General features: G+C 44.6%; 1 protein-coding gene across 1 annotated transcript in view; it reads right to left on the bottom strand.

Moving 5' to 3' along the window:
- The window catches only part of LOC110526925 (SH3 and multiple ankyrin repeat domains protein 2), a 102395-nt gene that overhangs the window by 47738 nt on the left and 30269 nt on the right, over nt 1-24388 (bottom strand). Inside the window, exons 6-7 of the mRNA XM_090239444.1 lie at nt 11739-11821; nt 9202-9326 (exon numbers count right to left, since the gene is read on the bottom strand). Coding sequence (XP_090095570.1) covers nt 9202-9326; nt 11739-11821 — 208 coding nt within the window. The remainder of the gene's footprint in view (nt 1-9201; nt 9327-11738; nt 11822-24388) is intronic.

Here is a 24388-nt window from a genome sequence, read left to right on the forward strand (position 1 = left end):
AGGGGGAAATCAGATTTTCAAAATGTTTATGCTATATTTATAATTATATAAAATATATGCAACGGATTTTCCACCAACAGGTTCCTGTGCTAATGCTTCACACAACCAATAAGCAAAGCAAAGCATAACTGCATACTTCGAGCACTTCAACATCATGGTTTGCGTAGAGTATGCCAATCTTGACAAACAGAAAATACATCCCTACCTACCTTGCACCCATTATTGAAGGCTTGGCTTGACAATCTCTGAATGTCATTAAACTTTTTGGTGTTTTGGAACAGGTCTCTTTCCATTCATCAAATGTTTGGATGTTGGAATTAGAGTGGACAAACGTGCGCAGGTAGCCTACAGAAGACTTTTGAAGTAGCCTAATCAGATTGAAACATTGTGACTGGTAGTGTTAATGCCAAACATCAAACTAAAAGGTAATAAATCTTAGGCTTATCTGACCAGAGTACCTTCTTCCATATGTTTGGGGAGTCTCCCACATGCCTTTAGGAGAACACCAAAAGTGTTTGCTGATTTTTTTCTTTAAGCAATGGCTTTTTTTCTGGCCACTCTTCCGTAAAGCCCAACTCTGTGGAGTGTACGGATTAAAGTGGTCCTGCGGACAGATACTCCAATCTCCACTGTGGAGCTTTGCAACTCCTTCAGAGTTATCTTTGGTCTCTTTGCTGCCTCTCTGATGAATTCCCTCATTGCCTGGTTCGTGAGTATCGGTGGGAGGCCCTCTCTTGGCAGGTTTATTGTGGTGCCATATTCTTTCCAGTTTTTAATAATGGATTTAATGGTGTTCTGTGGGATGTTGATGTTTTTTTATAACCCAACCCTGATCTGTACTTCTCCACAACTTTGTCCCCAACCTGTTTGGAGAGTTCCTTGGTCTTCATGGTGCCGCTTGCTTTTGGTGATGCCCCTTGCTTAGTGGTGTTGCAGACTTTGGGCCTTTCAGAACAGGTGTATAGAGTATATACTGAGATCATGGGACAGATCATGTAACACTTAGATTGCACACACGTGAACTGTATTTATCTGACATCTGAAGGTAATTGGTTGCACCAGATCTTATTTAGGGGCTTCATAGCAAAGGGGGTGAATATAAACTCAGCAAAAGAAGAAACAGCCCTTTTTCAGGACCCTGTCTTGCAAAGATAATTCATAAATATCCAAATAACTTCACAGATCTTCATTGTAAAGGGTTTAAACACTGTTTCCCATGCTTGTTCAATGAACCATAAACAATGAATGAACATGCACCTGTGGAACGATCGTTAAGACACTAACAGCTTACAGAAAGTAGTCAATTAAGGTCACAGTTATGAAAATATAGGACACTAAAAGAGGTCTTTCTACTGACTCTGAAAAACACCAAAAGGAAGATGCCCAGGGTCCCTGCTCATCTGTGTGAACGTGCCTTAGGCATGCTTCAAGGAGGCATGAGGACCGCAGATGTGGCCAGGGCAATAAATTGCAATGTCCGTACTGTGAGATGTTTAAGACAGCGCTACAGGGAGACAGGATGGACAGCTGATCATCCTCGCAGTTGCAGACCACGTGTAACAACACCTGCACATGATCGGTACATCCGAATATCACACATGCGGGACAGGTACAGCATGGCATCAACAACTGCCCGAGTTACACCAGGAATGCCCAATCCCTCCATCAGTGTTCAGATTGTCCGCAATAGGCTGAGAGAAGCTGGACTGAGGGCTTGTAGGGCTGTTGTAAGGCAGGTCCTCACCAGAAACCGGCAACAATGTCACCTATGGGCACAAACCCACCGTTGCTGGACCAGACAGGACTGGCAAAAAGTGCTCTTCACTGACGAGTCACGGTTTTGTCTCACCAGGGTGATGGTTGGATTCGCGTTTATCGTTGAAGGAATGAGCGTTAGACCGAGGCCTGTACTCTGGAGCGGGATCGATTTGAAGGTGGAGGATCCGCCATGGTCTGGGGAAGTGGACTGAGCTTGTTATCATTGCAGGTAATCTCAACGATGTGCATTAGGGAAGACACCCTCCTCCCTCATGTGGTATCCTTCTTCCAGACTCATCCTAACATAACCCTCCAGCATGACAATGCCACCAGCCATACTGCTCGTTCTGTGCGTGATTTCCTGCAAGACAGGAATTTCAGTTCAGTTCTGCCATAGCCAGTGAAGAGCCCGGATCTCAATCCCATTGAGACCTGTTGGATCGGAGGGTGAGGGCTAGGGCCATTCCCCCCAGAAATGTCTGGGAACTTGCAGGTGCCTTGGTGGAAGAGTGGGGTAACATCTCACAGAAAGAACTGGCAAATCTGGTGAAGTCCATGAGGAGGAGATGCACTGCAGTACTTAATGCAGCTGGTGGCCACAACAGATACTGACTGTTACTTTAGATTTTGACCCCCCCCTTTGCTCAGGGACACATTATTCAATTTCTGTTAGTCACATGTCTGTGGGACTTGTTCAGTTTATGTCTCAGTTGTTGAATCTTGTTATGTTCATACAAATATTTACACGTTAACTTTGCTGAAAATAAACGCAGTTGACAGTGAGAAGACGTTTCTATGCACGCACCACTTTTCCTATTTAACATGTTTAAAAAAATGTTTTATTTTTTTATTTTTTAAATTTCACTTCACCAATTTCAACTATTTTGTGTGTGTCCATTACATGAAATACGAATACAAATCTATTTCAATTACAGGTTGTAATGCAACAAAATAGGAAAAACTCCAAGGGGGAAGAATACTTTTGCAAGACACTGCATGTTGTGTTGCAATAACGTTATATGATGTACTGTCTTATCTTGTTTTATGTGTGATGTGAGTGAGTGCCTTAATGAGCTTGGACCCCAGGAATAGTAGCTGCTGCCTCAGAAACAGTAAATGGGGATCCCTAATAAATAAAAATACAAATTGATAAAGTTGGTGTGAAGATGGGGAGAGGTACGTCTGTTATAAAAAGATATCCTGCGTTTTTGACAGAAATCAACTGTACTTATGGTTCAGGCTCTGGTCTTGTCCCATCTTGATTACTGTCTGGTAATATAGTCAATTGCAGCAAAGAAAGACCTAGAAAGACCTAGCAAAGCTGAAGCTGGCTCAAAAAAAAGCACACCATGCCCTTACCTGCACATACAGAAACAACATCAACAACTTGCATGCCAGTCTTTCCTGGTTAAGGGTTGAGGATGGATTAACTGTTTCTCTTCTAGTTTTTATGAGAAATATTATTTTATATAATATATATTTTTTGTATATCATAGTATTTTACATTTGTGTGACTGTTCTAGTCTATCAGTGTTTTGTTACTTGTCGTGTTTTATGTTTTTGTGTGGACCCCTTTTGCTTCGGCTTAAGCCGAAAAAAAAAAATTATGGATGTGGTGTTTTGTGCTCGTGCATGTAGTAATACATAACCTGACCTCCCAAAGTCAAACTAATCCTGCCTAAATAGGGCTATAGTGCCTTCTTCTAGCATTCTAAATCTCAAACATAGTCTGCTGAACACTGCATATCCATAGTGCTAAGTGGATGCAGCTTACAAGTTAACAGGTTGCAGCGCTAGATATTACAGACCCTTTGGCTATCATCACAATGCTGCTTGTCAGAGATAAAATTGGCCACACACTCAGGCATAATTGGGTCAAGGGCAATGGTTGTAATCCAATCAATATCACTGAGCATAGACATGGGGGCTGTTGAGAAAGCTGCTATAATAGCATGGAACTGAGCTAGCTAGCAACGTAGCATTTTTACAGTGCTAGAATATCACACAGCAAAGTGTTTATTAGCAATGCGCTAAAATGACGAAGACTTAGCTTTAGTGGTTTCTTGTAACTAACTGGGTAAAGAGATAGCGCTATCAGTCCACTGGTAGAATTGTGGTTTGGTAAGAGACTTTGCATTTGTATCTACTGTATTTGTGTAGCACTAGATTGACAGTAAAGTGCTCAGAATATGCAGCAGTGGGGAAGAGATCTGACTGTCACGCGCGCACACACAAACACACAAACACACCCGGGGGTTGAGGGGAGCAGCTGCCTTTGCATACATACAGTGGTCACACACAGCACTCTCCTGACCCGGGAAAGCAGAGCGTTATATAACAGTCTTCCTCCCGATCTCACTATCTCTAGTCAAACACACTCAGGCAGAGAGATACAGCGAGAACATCCGTGTACTGTACTGTACCATATTCATTGTCTTGGATGCCAGAGATCTCCTTGAACTGCTCTAGGAGAATTAGAGAGGAAGAGAGAGCGAGAAAGTGAGAGGGGGGGGGGCTGCTACATTTGAGAAATGACTATGTACTGTAGCAATCTGCTAACAGTCTTGATCTGGGCTAACCACCACAATCTTACTTAGCCCTGTCAGCACCCCTGTAGATAACTAAGGTCCTCAAACTGCTGTGGCAGCCACTTACAGTCCAGTATACCCAAAATACTTTACTTGTATTTTAGCGATTTCAGTAGTTACCACAGCCACAAATGAATAAACTCTGCCTATTTCTACAATTTCTCTACTTAAAATGTTGTTTTACCACAGAGAGCATTTGCTTCTATCTATTCTCCTCCGTTCCTGGCTGGCAAAGTACCAGGATGTTGTCTCTGGTTTTGAATCTGAATTTGGAGAACTGAAATTGAAAACGGAATCTGAATGCATCTGAGAAGTTGAATATTTTAAACTTTGATAAACTTGAAATTATAGTTTGTAAACTTGATTCACAGACATTGAATGTAATAGCTACCATATTGAAAATAAATATGTAAATATTGAATTTGAATATTCAAGCATGCAATATTAATTGAAATTAGTTTCAAATCATTAAATACAAGTTCAATTTATGAATTCAATGATTTCATTTATGTATTAGATTCAATATCATAATACAACTTCTAAATTATGAAATTGAAATACAATTTCCGTTGGCACTGAAATCACTCCATACTTTGGGCCATACACTCCACTTAACATTAGTAAGCCACTGGTTCTTAAGCCGTAGCCTTTATAGACTGAATAGGCAAGAGACATTCAGCCTCTTGGAAGGAAATGGAAGTTCAATGAAAAATATGTTTTTGGCATTAACTGCCAAATCATTTTGGGGATAAAAAGTGTTTTGGTATATTGCGCATCCTGTTCAAGACCCTGGTAAATGTTAGTGCACTATAAAGGTAATAGAGTTCCATTTGGGATGCAGTCTAGCCCATCAGCTAAGGGCACAATCATTTGCCAAAAACTGCAATGTCTGAGGAACAAGAGGTCAGACATAAACAGTGTTCTAACAGCAAGGAGTCTCAACATTACAGACAGTTTAACAGAGGAGAGGGGATGAGAAGAGAGGGGAGGGGAGGAGATCCCTCATCTCCAAAAGCAGCTTGGTGAACAGTGAACGGCCCTGGTGAACTGTGTATTTCATGTTACCAGCAGCCTGCAGTAAAACTGCCACCTTTAACCTTTGACACTGACAGGATACGAAGTCACCCGAGACCCCTCGGGAATCATCGTGAGCGAGCGACTCATTTTCTACAGTGCTTATCCAACAGGGCAGAGCTAGATTGTCACCTCAGGAACGACGACAGAGGCTTAACTCCAACAATTGCCTGTATTGTTGTGCTATAGGGCATTACAAATCCGTCTGTCCAGTAAAAGACCAGACTCATCAGCTAGGTAAGAGTACAATGGTGGGTCATACTGGGAGTTTTCTAACTCACATTACTCATTCTCTCTTCCATGTTATCCTGCTGTGGGGTGACGGGTCTAAATATCTCCGGGTGCTCATTGACTCTGGAGCTGATGAGAGTTTAATGGACGCTACTCTGGTATTGGAGCTAGGTATCTCCACACAACCCCCCTCCATTCCTATGGCTCCAGAGCACTGGACGGATACACCATAGGCAGGGTCAGCATGGTGCCCATTAACCTGTGTGTGTTGGGCAATCACAGTGAGTCCATACAGCTTCTTCTCATTGAATCTCCCAATGTTCCTGTTGTTTTGGGATTTTCATGGATCCAGAGACACAACCCCGTTATTGACTGGACCACTGATTATATTCTGGGTTGGAGCCCGTTCTGCCACTTACATTGCCTGAAGGTGTCTCAGCCTGTTCTGAGATGTCCTCCTGCGGGCTCTGGTAACACCTCGGATTTCTTCGCTGTTCCCACGGAATCCCAGGACCTCCTGGAGGTGTTCGGGCAAGGCTCGCACCACCCCCCTCCCTCCGTATCGTCCCTACGATTGCGCTATTAATCTCCTCCCGGGCACAACACTGCCTCGTGGGTGGCTATATTCCCTGTCTGGCCCTGAGACCAAGGCCATGGAGGAGTACTTTGAGGACACTTTGGCTGCTGGGAGCATTCGTCCATCTGCCTCCCCTTCCGGCGCAGGGTTATTCTTTGTGGGAAAAAATTACAAGAGCCTGCGTCCATGTATCGACTACCAATGACATCACAGTGAATAATCGTTACCCTCTACCAGTCCTCTCCTCGGCTGTCGAACGTCTTCAGGGGGCAACCATCTTTTCCAAGTTGGACCTTCGGAATGCCTACCACCTAGTTCGAATACGCGAAGGAGACGAGTGGAAGGCCTTCAACACAGCTAGTGGACACTATGAGTACCTGGTCATGCCGTTTGGACTCACCAACGCTGTGAAATTCACTGCTCCGCTATCTTCTTTCTGGGGCATGTCATCGCTGAAGGGAGTGTTCAGATGGATCCTGAAAATGTGAGAGTGGGGATGGATTGGACCGAATGTTTGTCCCTGATTCGGCCCGAGCATGGGCTCATTCCTCCAAGCTTACCTGCCATCCCGGCTCCTGTCGAACCCTGGCCTTCCTCTGACAAAGCTTCTGGTGGCCCACTATGGCTTCTGACGTCTCAGCCTTCGTCACCACATGCATGCTGTGTGCTCAGATTAAGACTCTGCAGCAGGCTCCGGCTGGCCTCCTTCAGCACACTACCTGTTCCTCATCGCCCCTGGTCCCATATATCCCTGGATTTTGTCACTGGGCTTCCTCCGTGATGGCAACACCACTATCCTGACAGTAGTGGATAGTTTCTCCAAAGTCGCCCATTTCATCTCTCTCCCCAAGTTACCTTCCGCCACGGAGACGGCCCAGCTCATTGGGCAGCACGTCTTCTGAATCCATGGACGCCTTGTTGACATTGCCTCTGATCTTGGTCCTCAATTCTCATCCAGATTCTGGAAAGTGTTCTGCACCCTCATTGGGTCGTCGGCCAGCCTGTCCTCCGGGTTTCATCCCCAGTCCAACGACCAGACGGAGCGAGCCAATCAAAACCATGAGACTGCGCTTAGGTGCCTCATCTCAACCAACCCCACCACCTGGAGCCGGCAACTTGTGTGGGTGGAGTACGCCCGGAACACTTTTCCCTGCCCGGCCACTGGGCTTTTGCGATTCGAGTGTTCCATGGGATATCATCACCCGCTCTTCCCAGAGCAAGAAGAAGAGGTTAACATACCCTCGGTCCAGATGTTCGTCCACCACTGTCGGTGTACCTGGAAGAGAGCTCGGTCTGCTCTTCTCAAGGCCACATCCAGGTATCGTCGACAAGCGGACTACCACCCGACTCCGGCTCCCAACTATAATCTCGGACAGAGGGTATGGCTGTCTACGCGGGACCTGCCCCTCCAGGGTGGAGTCCCGTAAACTTTGCCCCCGTTTTATTGGTCCTTTCCCCATCGCTAAAGTCCTTAGTCCCACTGCTGTTCATCTTCTGTTGCCCCATACCCTTCGTATACATCCCACTTTTCATGTGTACAGGATTAAGCCTTGTCTCACTGTCCTTTGTCTCCTGTTTCCAGGCCCACCCCACCTCCCGTCTCATCGACGGCAATCCGGCGTACACGGTGAGACGCATCCTGAGGGTTCAACCTCGGGGCAAGGGTTTCCAGTACCTGGTTGACTGGGAAGGTTATGGCCCGTAGGAGAAGTGCTGGGTCCCTGCTTAGGACATCCTGGACCTGGCCCTCATCGCCGACTTTCAACGCTGGCAACCAGGTATAAAAAATTGTCATTGGATTTAGGTAAAAAAAAAAAAAGAAATACCCTAACATTGATGAGTTTTTGCAAATCTAATCAGTTTTTCACGTTGACACAACATCCTCACGTTGATTTTTTTTAAATGATGTGGAAATAACGTTGATTCAACCAGTGGGTGGTCTGTGATTTAAGATGCTGTAATAAAGAGATGAGCGGAATGAGTGTGTGCAACAGCTCATGAGAGAGGAGTGATGGAGAGAGAGGAGAGAAAGCCAGAGATGGAGGCAGAGGGAGAGTTGCAGATAGATGCAGTTCTCTCTCATCATTTGCTGCTCTATTTGGCAAGAGCCAACCACAGCACTGCACTGATTACAGTTGCACTGTTTGCACTCATTACACACACATACAGTATTGCACGCAAGCCCAACAGGGATTCACAACCATGTTCATAACAATTCTCAAACAGCACCATCATAACCACTATCCCACAAAAACAGAACACAAAAAGTACCCACATAAAAAGTTATTCAGGTCTCCGGATTGTTATTGTGTGATGCTAGCCTAAGCTGGCTATCACTACCTGGATGTAGCTCTTCCCACTACATCCTTGGCTGTGACCCACCTAATGCCTTACACCACAAATAAACAAACCAATCCTACTGGACATAATCACATCTTCATCTGCCACCAGACATGGAACTACCCTTGACTTAGTGGTGGATCCTGACCCAGAGTTTGGGACTCACTGGTCTGATCCAAAAGCACTCCAAAACTCAAAGAATTGAGCAGAGACAGGACAAGTGGTGATACCTGGTATCAAAAAGCTGCAAAGTTGGGCTTGTTGTAATTAATCCTAAAGAAACAACATTTAATTATAACATTATTATTGCATAATTATCATACCATCGTGTGCTTTCTAAGTAAATGCCAGGTAAATAGCGGTCTGTAAAATAAAGAGGGACCTAAGATCAAGTTGAACCAAAGATCAAGTGCCAACAGATATCACCAATCAGCTCTCACTCATCCCAAAAAGGATCTCTACAACTAATCTCATTGCTTCTAGCATCAGGAAGAAAGAACTATGTTTGGGAAATGAAGTGAAGAGTAGTATGACACACACACACACACACACACACACACACAAAATGCACCCACTCTCACATAAAAGCGCATACATGAACACACCTGCACGCACGTACACACACACACTTACCTCGATAAGGAAGTCCCCGGTCCTTAGCCCCGCCTGCCAGGCCACTCCTCCCTCGTCCACCGACTCCAGGTATTGGAGGGCTGGGAAGGCAGGGGTGGGAGTAAACTCCTCGATGGGCGTGTCCGCTATGGGAGAGAAAGCGAGAGAGAGAAGGTAAGTGGGTCACATTATCCTGGACACCACTCCCTTCCTCAACCCTGAGCCTATGGAGATCTAGCCCCATTCCAGATTCACACACACACACACACAATCAGCTTTATTTACATTACATTTTTAGGGTGGATGGGGAGAATGAAATAACAGGGTTTAGCATTGGCTTTGTGGTCAGCGGACAAACATACAAACAAACAAAACAAACATCGGAGTATTCACCAGAGACAAGCAGAGAGAATCCATTCATCACCAATAAACCCACAAAGGTCATTGCCAATTCAATAAGGTGGAAGGCTGTCATCAACACAGCCAGATTACATTACTGCTGTCCTAATGTCTATGCATGGCAGTGTGTGTGTGTGTGTGTGTGTGTCTAGACACAAGGTTTGCTCTGGTGGTAGGGGCCAGTAAGATCCATTTCTCCCATCGCCTATACTCCGGTGTATCTTCCCTCCCCATCTCCCTATCACCACACTTTTCCCCTGTCACCCTCTCTCTCTTTCCCCTCTCCCATCTCTTCTCTTCCACCTTCCACTGACCAGTGATATTCACACAATGTCCTCGTGGCAGCCAGAAAACAATGGTGACAAGTGACATTTCTGATCAATCCCCCTCTTACTGTAAGAGAGATGCTAGGCACTGTGTGCGTGGGATCGTGTTTGCGCAAGCATTCATTTGTGATTTTATGTGAGAGTGGGTGCATTGTGTGTCTGTGTTTTTGTGCGATTTTGTGTGTTTCCGTTGTGTGTGTTTGTGAGCATCAGAGTGTGTGTGTGAAGTGCACAGTGCCAGAGGATAAAGAAGGCTGGCTCAGTTCCCTTGGGTGATGGCAGTGTCAGAACAACTGTAGTACATTCGGCTTGTTGTTTTTAATGCTAAATGACTCTCCTCTCTCTCTTCCTCTCTCTGTCACTTTCTTCCTCTATCCATGTCTCTAAAAAATAAAATGTACCTCTCGACAGTGCAGACCAATGAGAGTATGCCATCTCGCAGCATTTGACAGTGTGGATTATGACATGGCTGTAATCGTCATAGAAACCAAAACAGCCGCTCAGCGGGCTATTTTTAGACAGCATCACATGAGGGGTGGAATATCAAATTATGTGTGGACAATCGCACTAATGTCCTGACAACATGTCCTAAACGCAGGCTGATATTGATGTGTGTGTGTGTGTGTGTGTGTGTGTGTGTATGTGCATTTGCGAGTATGTGCATTTGCGAGTGTGTGCTCTAGATTAGAGGTCTTCACAGATCCACCTGTATCCGAACACCCGAGATCCAGAATTCTAAATAATGTCAAGGGTCTGGTAGGATCTGATATGATTGTCACGGGTCTCGGGTATGTGTAATTTTGACAGACTTGTCTGGAAGGGCCCATATAGATCTGAATGTGACTGCTGCAGTAGAGAGAGAGAAATGTATCATTTATCCTTCTGCTCTTTGATTTTCACCGGAGTGGCGCATGAGGCAATTTTTGGCCAATCATAAGTCATCAACGAGGCAATAGGCTACAGTCATAGAGCCTCCATGTGGGCCATAAGTTATGAGATATTAATCAATGGAAGATGCAATTAAAGTGATGGAATTAAAAGTTAAAGGAAAATAATAGGTTACAATTACCAAGAGCCAACAGGTAGGCTAAGACTTTATATTCTGAATGGAGTTGTTGTTGTTTGTAACTGTGTTTGTAACTACCCCCTCTTCCTTCCGCTTGAAATCAAATCACATTGTATTGGTCACATACACGTTTAGCAGATGTTGTTGCGAGTGTAGCGAAATGCTTGTTAAAAAAAAGCTCTGGTTAAAAAAGGAGTTTAAAATGGACTTTCTGCTGCTTCTCTCCCTCGGGTCCGTCCGGGTCTGGAGCCGACCAGATCTATAAGGAGCAGGTCTAGTTGTCCTCGGGTCCGTTCGGAACAGGTCTCTATATTTAAAACATGTATTTATGGAGATGGGAAAGCCCCAGGTCCATTTCGGAACGGGTCCAACTATTTGGACCCATGAAGGGCTCTGCTCTAGAGAGGTGGACAGAAGTGCTGTTAGTCTTTGTGTGTGTGTGTATGTGTGTGTGTTGTGTTGTGCCTGGCTGGCTAGATATTGATGCTCAGACAGACAGACAGACACAGACAGACAGACAGACAGACAGACAGACAGACAGAAGTTGTTTACATTAAACAGTAGGTGATTGCCACACAGAGTGGAGGGGTTCCTGTGGTTACATCAGGTGGCCAAAACCATTTTAATCTCATTAACCTTTTACCATATAGAGACATAGATCAAATACATAGGCTGTTATTATCTTGTTTAATGTGCAGTGCCTACATATACAGTGACCATGAGAAAGGGATAAGGAGAAGGTGGGAGACACCAGGGTAGCCTCTTACCTTTGGCCCCTCGCAGCACGAAGCCGAAGCCTTCATTCTCCTTCTTGGTCAAGACCACCGTCTTCTCGTCGACCACGCAGTCGCTGTGGAGAAAATACCGCGCAAAGCGCCCGTTATTACAGCCCATCATCCGCATCATGGCCACAGCCGCCCGCCCCGAGTGCAGGTTCATCGCGGTAAACTACTCTGGGCAGCCCCCGATGGAGGGGCTCCTTGCCTCGGCCCCTTTTAGCTCAAATGAAGTGCGCGATAACGCTGGCAGTGGGAGTCCGGCGCCCGCATCTCCAGAAAAGTCGCCGCCGCTCCTCTCCTATCCTCTGCCGCCGAAAACCACTCGGAGGAGCGACAAGCGGAGGAGCGACAAGCGGAGGCCAGAGCTGGCGACTAAGTCGAAGCGTGACGTCGGATAGAAGCAGCATTACCGACTAAATAAATGATGACGAAAGCGTGGCTTGGCGCGGAGGAGGGGGAGAGAAACGGAACGGAGGGTAGCAGGCAGTTAAAATAGTCCTAGGCGAGGAGTGCGCGCAACGGATGAGAGAAAAGATAGAGGGACCAGCATGGCAGTGCGCGGGCACGACGACAGGAGGCAATGCGTGAGTGATTGACCCTTTCACTCGAGTCGAGAGGTGGGTGTCCTCTCACTCAGTGGCGTGGGGTGGCGGTGGATGACACAGAGCCCCGCAGCCCGCATGCGCTTGCATGACATTTTTCTTTAATGTAATCCAAGGCGACAGATGCGCCCAAGCAAAGTGATGAGCGAAACAGACAGGGATGGAAAGATATTCAGGTAATTATGTTTCTTTCATTTTGATTGCTGTGGTTTAAAATAACGGATGGGGCGTTGATATAGTTTTTATAAAATGTATTTTTGTTGGACCAGCCTGACTCCAAATGAGATTGGGAACAAAGGTGATAACTCCAACCTGTGCACTCATACTCCAAAAACAGTATGCCACCACGTCAGTCACAGCCACATTCAATCAGGCTATTCAATTCTCAGACATCTCTTCACCTCCATAACTTACAGAAAAAAAAACATCTACCAGCAGCAATGACGTGGTCCAAGCAATATAGCCCCATCAACACCACAGTAGGGCAACCAGGCTACCAGCAGTAACCTGGTTGCTATACCCTACCTGCTATATACCCTTTACCTGCCACATCTGCTGCTGGAACCGTTCAGTCTATCTATATACTATATATAAGGATAAAATGAGGGAGACTGTGAGATAAGGGTCTAGTGCCAAGTGAAAATTCAATAGGTGCCTTTCATTCCCCCCCAATCCCAGCTCTTATGGCAGATGTATTATTTAAAATATATTATATTAATATATTTCACCTTTATTTAACCAGGTAGGCAAGTTGAGAACAAGTTCTCATTTACAACTGCGACCTGGCCAAGATAAAGCAAAGCAGTGCGACAAAAACAACAACACAGAGTTACACATGGGATAAGCAAACGTTCAGTCAATAGCACAATAGAACAAATCTATATACAGTGTGTGCAAATGTAGTAAGATTAGGGAGGTAAGGCAATATATAGGCCATAGTGGCGAAATAATTACAATTTAGCATTAACACTGGAGTGATAGAAGTGCAGATGATGATGTGCAAGTAGAGATACTGGGGTGCAAAAGAGTAAAATAAATAACAATATGGGGATGAGGTAGTTGGGTGGGCTATTTACAGATGGGCTGTGTACAGGTGCAGTGATCGGTAAGCTGCTCTGACAGCTGATGCTTAAAGTTAGTGAGGGAGATATAAGTCTCCAGCTTCAGTGATTTTTGCAATTCGTTCCAGTCATTGGCAGCAGAGAACTGGAAGGAAAGGCGGCCAAAGGAGGAGTTGGCTTTGGGGATGACCTGTAAAATATACCTGCTGTAGCAGGTGCTACGGGTGGGTGTTGCTATGGTGACCAGTGAGCTGAGATAAGGTGGGGCTTTACCTAGCAAAGACTTATAGATGACCTGGAGCCAGTGGGTTTGGCGACGAATATGAAGTGAGGGCCAGCCAACGAGAGCATACAGGTCGCAGTGGTGGGTAGTATATGGGGCTTTGGTGATAAAACGGATGGCACTGTGATAGACCACATCCAATTTGCTAAGTAGAGTGTTGGAGGCAATTTTGTAAATGACATTGCCGAAGTCAAGGATCGGTAGGATAGTCCGTTTTACAAGGGTATGAGTGAAGGAGGCTTTGTTGCAAAATAAGAAGCTGATTCTAGATTTAATTTTGGATTGGAGAAGCTTAATGTGAGTCTGGGAGGAGAGTTTACAGTCTAACCAGACACCTAGGTATTTGTAGTTGTCCACATATTCTAAGTCAGGCAAGTTGCTGAGGGGGGTGCAGAGTTGTTGGCCGGGGTAGGGGTAGCCAGGTGGAAAGCATGGCCAGCCGTAGAGAAATGCTTGTTGAAATTCTCGATAATCATAGATTTATCGGTGGTGACAGTGTTTCCTAGCCTCATTGTAGTTGGCAGCTGGGAGGAGGCACTCTTGTTCTCCATGGACTTCACAGTGTCCCAAAACCTTTTGGAATTTGTGCTACAGGATGCAAATTTCTGTTTGAAAAAGTTAGCATTTGCTTTCCTAACTGACTGTGTATATTGGTATTGGTATTCCCTGAAAAGTTGCATATCGCGGGGGCTATTTGATGCTAATGCAGCATGACACAGGATGTTTTTGTGCTGGTCAAGTGCAAGTAAAGTCTCTTCTTAGTTTTACAAGATAAACGTTTAGCAAATTAGTATGCCACACTAGTCACACTGTCTATGTGCATATTTATATATATATATATATATATATATATATATATACATACATACAGTGCCTTGCGAAAGTATTCGGCCCCCTTGAACTTTGCGACCTTTTGCCACATTTCAGGCTTCAAACATAAAGATATAAAACTGTATTTTTTTTTGTGAAGAATCAACAACAAGTGGGACACAATCATGAAGTGGAACGACATTTATTGGATATTTCAAACTTTTTTAACAAATCAAAAACTGAAAAATTGGGCGTGCAAAATTATTCAGCCCCCTTAAGTTAATACTTTGTAGTGCCACCTTTTGCTGCGATTACAGCTGTAAGTCACTTGGGGTATGTCTCTATCAGTTTTGCACATCGAGAGACTGACATTTTTTCCCATTCCTCCTTGCAAAACAGCTCGAGCTCAGTGAGGTTGGATGGAGAGCATTTGTGAACAGCAGTTTTCAGTTCTTTCCACAGATTCTCGATTGGATTCAGGTCTGGACTTTGACTTGGCCATTCGAACACCTGGATATGTTTATTTTTGAACCATTCCATTGTAGATTTTGCTTTATGTTTTGGATCATTGTCTTGTTGGAAGACAAATCTCCGTCCCAGTCTCAGGTCTTTTGCAGATTCCATCAGGTTTTCTTCCAGAAAGGTCCTGTATTTGGCTCCATCCATCTTCCCATCAATTTTAACCATCTTCCCTGTCCCTGCTGAAGAAAAGCAGGCCCAAACCATGATGCTGCCACCACCATGTTTGACAGTGGGGATGGTGAGTTCAGGGTGATGAGCTGTGTTGCTTTTACGCCAAACATAACGTTTTGCATTGTTGCCAAAAAGTTCCATTTTGGTTTCATCTGACCAGAGCACCTTCTTCCACATGTTTGGTGTGTCTCCCAGGTGGCTTGTGGCAAACTTTAAACAACACTTTTTATGGATATCTTTAAGAAATGGCTTTCTTCTTGCCACTCTTCCATAAAGGCCAGATTTGTGCAATATACGACTGGTAAAATAAATTGTTGTCCTATGGACAGAGTCTCCCACCTCAGCTGTAGATCTCTGCAGTTCATCCAGAGTGATCATGGGCCTCTTGGCTGCATCTCTGATCAGTCTTCTCCTTGTATGAGCTGAAAGTTTAGAGGGACGGCCAGGTCTTGGTAGATTTGCAGTGGTCTGATACTCCTTCCATTTCAATATTATCGCTTGCACAGTGCTCCTTGGGATGTTTAAAGCTTGGGAAATCTTTTTGTATCCAAATCCGGCTTTAAACTTCTTCACAACAGTATCTCGGACCTGCCTGGTGTGTTCCTTGTTCTTCATGATGCTCTCTGCGCTTTTAACGGACCTCTGAGACTATCACAGTGCAGGTGCATTTATACGGAGACTTGATTACACACAGGTGGATTGTATTTATCATCATTAGTCATTTAGGTCAATTTTGGATCATTCAGAGATCCTCACTGAACTTCTGGAGAGAGTTTGCTGCACTGAAAGTAAAGGGGCTGAATAATTTTGCACGCCCAGTTTTTGATTTGTTAAAAAAGTTTGAAATATCCAATAAATGTCGTTCCACTTCATGATTGTGTCCCACTTGTTGTTGATTCTTCACAAAAAAATACAGTTTTATATCTTTATGTTTGAAGCCTGAAATGTGGCAAAAGGTCACAAAGTTCAAGGGGGCTGAATTCTTTCGCAAGGCACTGTATATATATATACATATATATATATATATACACAGTTGAAGTCAGACGTTTACATACACCTTAGCCAAATACATTTAAACTAATACATTTACATTTAAAATTCCTGACATTTAATCCTAGTAAAAATTCCCTGTCAGTTAGGATCACCACTTTAGTTAAGAATGTGAAATGTCAGAATAATAGTAGAGAGAATAATTTATTTCAGCTTTTATTTCTTTCACCACATTCCCAGTTGGTTAGAAGTTTACATACACTCAATTAGAATTTGGTAGCATTGCCTTTAAATTGTTTAACTTCGGTTAAACATTTCAGATAGACTTCCACAAGCTTCCCACAATAAGGTGGGTGAATTTTGGCCCATTCCTCCTGACAGAGCTGGTGTAACTGAGTCACGCTTTTTCACACGCTTTTTCACACGCTTTTTCACACGCTTTTTCAGTTCTACTCACAAACTTTCTATGGGATTAAGGTCAGGGCTTTGTGATGGCCACTCCAATACCTTGACTTTGTTGTCCTTAGCCCTTTTTGCCACAACTTTGGAAGTATGCTTGGGGTCGTTGTTCATTTGGAAGATCCATTTGCGACCAAGCTTTAACTTACTGAAACTGATGTTTTGAGATGTTGCTTCAATATATTCACGTAATTTTCCTTTCTCATGTTACCATCTATTTTGTGAATTGCACCAGTCCATCCTGCAGCAAAGCACCCCCACAACATGATGCTGCCACCCCCGTGCTTCACGGTTGGGATGGTGTCCTTCGGCTTGCAAGCCTGCTCATTTTTCCTCCGAGCATAACAATGGTCATTATGGCCAACAGTTCTATTTTTGTTTCATCAGACCAGAGGACATTTCTCCAAAAAGTACGATCTTTGTCCCCATGTGCAGTTGCAAACCGTAGTCTGACTTTTTCATGGGGGTTTTGGAGGAGTGGCTTCTTCCTTGCTGAGCGGCCTTTCAGGTTACGTCGATACAGGACTCGTTTTACTGTGGATATAGATACTTTTGTACCTGTTTCCTCCAGCATCTTCACAAGCTCCTTTGCTGTTGTTCTGGGATTGATTTGCACTTTTCTCACCAAAGTACGTTAATCTCTAGGAGACAGAACATGTCTCCTTCCTGAGCAGTATGACAGCTGTGTGATCCCATGGTGTTTATACTTGCGCACTATTGAACGTGGTACCTTCAGGCATTTGGAAATTGCTCCCAAGGATGAACTAGACTTTTGGAGGTCTACAATTTCTTTTTCTGAGGTCTTGGCTGATTTATTTAGATTTCCCATGATGTCAAGCAAAGAGGCACTGAGTTTGAAGGTAGGCCTTGAAATACATCCACAGGTACTTGATGTCAATTAGCCTATTGGAAGCTTCTAAAGCCATGACATCATTTTCTGGAATTTCCCAAGCTGTTTAAAGGCACAGTCAACTTAGTGTATGTAAACCTCCGTTAAAATAACATCAAATTGATCAGAAATACAGTGTCAACAATGTTAATGTTGTAAATGACTATTGTAGCTGAAAATGGCTGATGTTTAATGGAATATCTACATAGGCGTACAGAGGCCCCTATATCAGCAACCATCACTCCTGTCTTCCAATGGCATGTTGTGTTAGCTAATCCAAGTTTATAATTTTAAAAGGGCTAATTGATTATTAGAAAACCCTTTTGCAATTATGTTAGCACAGCTGAAAACTGTTGTTCTGATTAAAGAAGCAATACAACTGGCCTTCTTTAGACTAGTTGAGTATCTGGAGAATCAGCATTTGTGGGTTCGATTACAGGCTCAAAATGGCCAGAAACAAAGGACTTTCTTCTGAAACTCAGTCTATACTTGTTCTAAGAAACGAAGGCTATTCCATGCGAGAAATTGCCAATTAACTGAAGATCTCTTACAACGCTGTGTACTACTCCCTTCACAGAACAGCGCAAACTGGCTCCAACCAGAATAGAAAGAGGAGTGGGAGGCCCAGGTGCACAACTGAGCAAGAGGGCAGGTACATTAGAGTGTCTAGTCCTCAACTGGCAGCTTCATTAAATAGTACCCACAAAACACCAGCCTCAACGTCAACAGTGAAGAGGCGACTCCGAGATGCTGGCCTTCTAGGCAGAGTTTCTTAAACTTTTCTTTTCATTGGCCAGTCTGAGATAGGGCTTTTTCTTTGCAACTCTGCCAAGAAGGCCAGCATCCGAGTCACCTCTTCACTGTTGCCGTTGAGACTGGTGTTTCCAGACGTTTTCAGCTACAATAGTCATTTACAATATTAACAATGTCTATACTGTATTTCTGATCAATTTGATGATATTTTAATGGCCAAAAACTGTGCTTTTCTTTCAAAAACAAGGACATTTCTAAGTGAACCCAAACTTTTGAACGGTAATGTAAATATATATGCACATAGACAGTGTGACTAGTGTGGCATACACATTTGCTAACGTTTATCTGCCATAAGAGCTGGGATTAGGGGGGAATGAAAGGCACCTATTGTTCTATATTGTTCTATATTAAGTAATGTTTCATGTTTTGTGTGGACCCCAGTAGGAATAGCTGCTGCTTTTGCAACAGCTAATGGGGATCCTAATAAAATACCAAATACCAAAATACCTAAATTGTCCTTTCTTGTTACAGGCAGAGCCATTTACAGTTGAAATTGGAAGTTTACATACACTTAGGTTGAAGTCACTAAAACTCGTTTTTCAACCACTCCACAAATGTCTTGTCAACAAACTATAGTTTTGGCAAGTCGGTTAGGACAACGACTTTGTGCATGACACAAGTACATTTTCCAACAATTGTTTATAGACAGATTATTTCACTTATAATTTGCTGTATCACAATTCCAGTGGGTCAGAAGTTTACATACACTAAGTTGACTGTGCCTTTAAACAGCTTGTAAACTTCCAGAACATGATGTCATGGCTTTAGAAGCTTCTGATAGGTTAATTAACATCATTTGAGTCAATTGGAATAACCTGTGAATGTATTTCAAGGCCTACCTTCAAACTCAGTGCCTCTTTACTAGACATCATGGGAAAATCAAAATAAATCAGCCAAGACTTCAGGAAAAAAATTGTAGAACTTCACAAGTCTAGTTCATCCTTGGGAGCAATTTCCAAACGCCTGAAGTTACCACGTTCATCTGTACAAACAATAATACGCAAGTATAAACACCATGGGACCACGCAGCCGTCATACCGCTCAGGAAGGAGAAGTGTTCTGTCTCCTAGAGATGAATGTACTTTGGTGCGAAAAGTGCAAATCCATCGCAGAACAATTGCAAATGCTGGAGGAAACAGGTACAAAAATATCTATATCCACAGTAAAACGAGTCCTATATTGACATACAGTGTGGCAAAAAAAGTATTTAGTCAGCCACCAATTGTGCAAGTTTTCCCACTTAAAAAGATGAGAGAGGCCTGTAATTTTCATCATAGGTACACTTCAACTATGACAGACAAAATGAGGAGAAAAAATCCAGAAAATCACATTGTAGGATTTTGAATGAATTTATTTGCAAATTATGGTGGAAAATAAGTATTTGGTCACCTACAAACAAGCAAGATTTCTGTCTCTCACAGACCTGTAACTTCTTCTTTAAGAGGCTCCTCTGTCCTCCACTTGTTACCTGTATTAATGGCACCTGTTTGAACTTGTTATCAGTATAAAAGACACCTGTCCACAACTTCAAACAGTTAATTAGAAGCATTTTTTAAGCCCTACTTCAACTTGGGATACAGATAATAGAAGCTTAGTAGTCAGGTTTGGATGCAATGACAGCTCATTGCTGAGTTATCTGTTATCATAGGCTATTCCGTGATGGCCAGTTGCCACTATCAGTTGTTCACCTTGACCTATGCAGTACATACACAGCTCCTGCATATTTACAGTGCATTCAGAAAATAGTCTGTCCCCTTGACTTTTTCCACATTTTCCTACATTATAGCCTTATTCTAAAATGTATTTTAAAAAAATCACTTATCAATCTACACACAGTCCCAATAAATACAAAGTAAAAACAGTAATGTTTTATTTTTTGCAATGTATTAAAAATACAGAAATGTAACATTACATTTTCGTAAGTATTCAGACACTTTACTCTGTACTTTGTTGAAACATCTTTGGTAGTGATTATTGTGTTATTGACTGTACATTTGTTTATCCCATGTGTAACCCATGTGTTGCACTGCTTTGCTTTATCTTGGCCAGGTCGTAGTTATAAATGCGAAATTGTTCGCAACTGGCCTACCTGGTTAAATAAAGGTGAAATAAAAAACAAATAAAAAAACATCCTCTTGTCTTCTTGGGTATGACACTACAAGCTTGGCACGTGTATTTGAGAAGTTTCTCTCAGTGTAAGGTGCTGAGTGCTCTGGAGCAGGTTTTCATCAAGGATCTCTCTGTACTTTGCTCCGTTCATCTTTCTGTCGATTCGGACTAGTCTCCCAGTCCCCGCCACTGAACAACATCCCCACATGGTGCTGCAACCACCATGCTTCACCGTAGGGATGGTGCCAGGTTTCCTCCAGATGTGATGCTTGGCATTCAGGCCAAAGATTTCAATCTTGGTTTCATCCAAACAGAGAATCTTGTTTCTTATGGTCTGAGAGTCCTTTAGGTGCCTTTTGGCAAACTTCAAGCGGGCTGTCATGTGCCTTTTACTGAGGAGTGACATCCGTCTGGCCACTCCACCATAAAGGCCTGATTGGTAGATTGCTGGAGAGATGGTTGTTCTTTTGGAAGGTTCTCCCATCTCCACAGAAGAACTCTGGAGCTCTGTCAGAGTGACCATTTGGTTCTTGGTCACCTCCCTGACCAAGGACCTTCGCCCCCGAATGCTCAGTTTGGCCGGGCGACCAGCTCTAGGAAGAATCTTCGCGGTTCCAAACTTTGATGGAGGCCACTGTGTTCTTGGGGACCTTCAATGCTGCATAAATGTTTTGGTACCCTTCCCCAGATCTGAGCCTCGACACAATCCTGTCTCTGGTCTCTACGGACAATTCCTTTGACCTCATGGCTTGGTTTTTGCTCTGACATTCACTGTCAACTGTGGGACCTTACATAGACAGGTGTGTGCCTTTCCAAATAATGTCCAAACAATTGAATTTACCACAGGTGGACTCCAAACAAGTTGTAAAAACATCTCAAGGATCATCAATGGAAACAGGATGCACCTGAGCTCAATTTCAAGTCTCATAGCAAAGGGTCTGAATACTAATGTAAATAAGGTATTTCAGTCTTTTATTTTTCATAAATGTGCATACATTTCTAAAACCTGTTTCCCTTTGTAATTATGGGGTATTGTGTGTAGAATTTTATTTATTTAATCAAACTAAATGTGTAAAAAGTCAAAGGGTCTGACTATCTGGTCGAGTTAGGGACCATTTGAAAATTATTAGGGGGGAGGAGGGGTCCAACCCCCCTCCTCGAGTTGTCATGATTTACATAAAAAAATATATTTTCATCTGACCCTCACCTTATACTTGAAAAAACGTATATTACCCTCCAGTTTTGTTTAATTAACTTAATAATGATTAAGACAACAGTAACTGCCTTGGCAATAGTGTAGCAACCCTGTGTTTCTAAGCGCCGATATCGACTCTGCCACTTAAGCTTGATTTTGTGGCACAGTTGATGCCATGCTGGGCTATGGGATAGAAGGTTGAGGGTCCACCCACCACTTCGGCGGGCGAGCTGTTACGGTGCGTGAATGAGGACCCAAAAGCGAACTAACGTAAACAGAACTTCTTTAATAACAAAACATAGGTAGGCTCAGATGGACCGGCAGATTCCGACAGGACAGGACAAGGTTGCAGCAAACATGACGATAGTCTGGTTCAGGCATGAATAACACAAACAAGAATCCGACAAAGACAGAAACAAAAACAGAGAGAGATATAGAGGACTAATCAGAGGGAAAAAGGGAACAGGTGGGAAAAGGGGTGACGAGGTAGTTAGGAGGAGACAAGGAACAGCTGGGGGAAAGAGGGGGAGAAAAGGTAACCTAAAACGACCAGCAGAGGGAGACAGGGTGAAGAGAAAGGACAGAAACAAGACACAACATGACAATACATGACAGTACCCCCCCACTCACCGAGCGCCTCCTGGCGCACTCGAGGAGGAAACCTGGCGGCAACGGAGGAAATCATCGATCAGCGCACGGTCTAGCACGTCCCGAGAGGGAACCCAACTCCTCTCCTCAGGACCGTACCCCTCCCAATCTACTAGGTACTGATGACCACGGCCCCGAGGACGCATGTCCAAAATCCTACGGACCCTGTAGATGGGTGCGCCCTCGACAAGGATGGGGGGGGGGGGGGAAGACGAGCGGGGGCGCGAAGAACGGGCTTGACACAGGAGACATGGAAGACCGGGTGGACGCGACGAAGATATCGCGGAAGAAGAAGTCGCACTGCGACAGGATTAATGATCTGAGAAATACGGAAAGGACCAATGAACCGCGGGGTCAACTTGCGAGAAGCGGTCTTGAGGGGAAGGTTCTGAGTGGAGAGCCAAACTCTCTGACCGCGACAATATCTAGGACTCTTAGTTCTACGCTTATTAGCAGCTCTCACAGTCTGCGCCCTATAACGGCAAAGTGCAGACCTGACCCTCTTCCAGGTGCGCTCGCAACGTTGGACAAAAGCCTGAGCGGAGGGGACGCTGGACTCGGCGAACTGAGATGAGAACAGCAGAGGCTGGTACCCGAGGCTACTCTGAAAAGGAGATAGCCCGGTCGCAGACGAAGGAAGCGAGTTGTGGGCGTATTCTGCCCAGGGGAGCTGTTCTGACCAAGACGCAGGGTTGCGAAAAGAAAGACTGCGTAAGATGCGACCAATAGTCTGATTGGCCCGTTCTGCTTGACCGTTAGACTGGGGGTGAAAGCCGGAAGAGAGACTGATGGAAGCCCCAATCAAACGGCAAAACTCCCTCCAAAATTGAGACGTGAATTGCGGACCTCTGTCCGAAACGACGTCTGACGGAAGGCCATGAATTCTGAAAACATTCTCGATGATGATTTGTGCCGTCTCTTTAGCAGAAGGAAGTTTAGCAAGGGGAATAAAATGAGCCGCCTTAGAGAACCTGTCGACAACCGTAAGAATAACAGTCTTCCCCGCTGACGAAGGCAGTCCGGTGACAAAATCTAAGGCGATGTGAGACCACGGTCGAGAGGGAATGGGAAGCGGCCTGAGATGGCCGGCAGGAGGGGAGTTACCGGACTTAGTCTGCGCGCAGACCGAACAAGCAGCCACGAAGCGACGCGTGTCATGCTCCCGGGTGGGCCACCAAAAACACTGGCGAATGGAAGCAAGCGTACCCCGAACGCCAGGGTGGCCGGCTAACTTGGCAGAGTGAGCCCACTGAAGAACGGCCAGACGAGTAGGAACGGGAACGAAAAGAAGGTTCCTAGGACAAGCGCGCGGCGACGGAGTTTGAGTGAGTGCTTGCTTTACCTGCCTCTCAATTCCCCAGACAGTCAACCCGACAACACGCCCCTCAGGGAGAATCCCCTCGGGGTCGGTGGAGGCTACTGAAGAACTGAAGAGACGAGATAAAGCATCAGGCTTGGTGTTCTTAGAGCCCGGACGATAAGAAATCACGAACTCGAAACGAGCGAAAAACAGCGCCCAGCGCGCCTGACGCGCATTAAGTCGTTTGGCAGAACGGATGTACTCAAGGTTCCTATGGTCAGTCCAAACGACAAAAGGAACGTTCGCCCCCTCCAACCACTGTCGCCATTCGCCTAGGGCTAAGCGGATGGCGAGCAGTTCGCGGTTTCCCACATCATAGTTACGTTCCGACGGCGACAGGCGATGAGAAAAATACGCGCAAGGGTGGACCTTGTCGTCAGAGAGGGAGCGCTGAGAAAGAATGGCTCCCACGCCCACCTCTGACGCGTCAACCTCGACAACGAACTGTCTAGTGACGTCAGGTGTAACAAGGATAGGTGCGGATGTAAAACGATTCTTGAGGAGATCAAAAGCTCCCTGGGCGGAAACGGACCACTTAAAGCACGTCTTGACAGAAGTAAGGGCTGTGAGAGGAGCTGCCACCTGACCGAAATTACGGATGAAACGACGATAGAAGTTCGCGAAGCCGAGAAAGCGCTGCAGCTCGACGCGTGACTTAGGGACGGGCCAATCAATGACAGCTTGGACCTTAGCGGGATCCATCTTAATGCCTTCAGCGGAAATAAC

The sequence above is a fragment of the Oncorhynchus mykiss genome, chromosome 6 (assembly GCF_057628025.1).
Source record: "Oncorhynchus mykiss isolate SJ-2025 chromosome 6, ASM5762802v1, whole genome shotgun sequence".
NCBI lineage: Eukaryota > Metazoa > Chordata > Actinopteri > Salmoniformes > Salmonidae > Oncorhynchus > Oncorhynchus mykiss.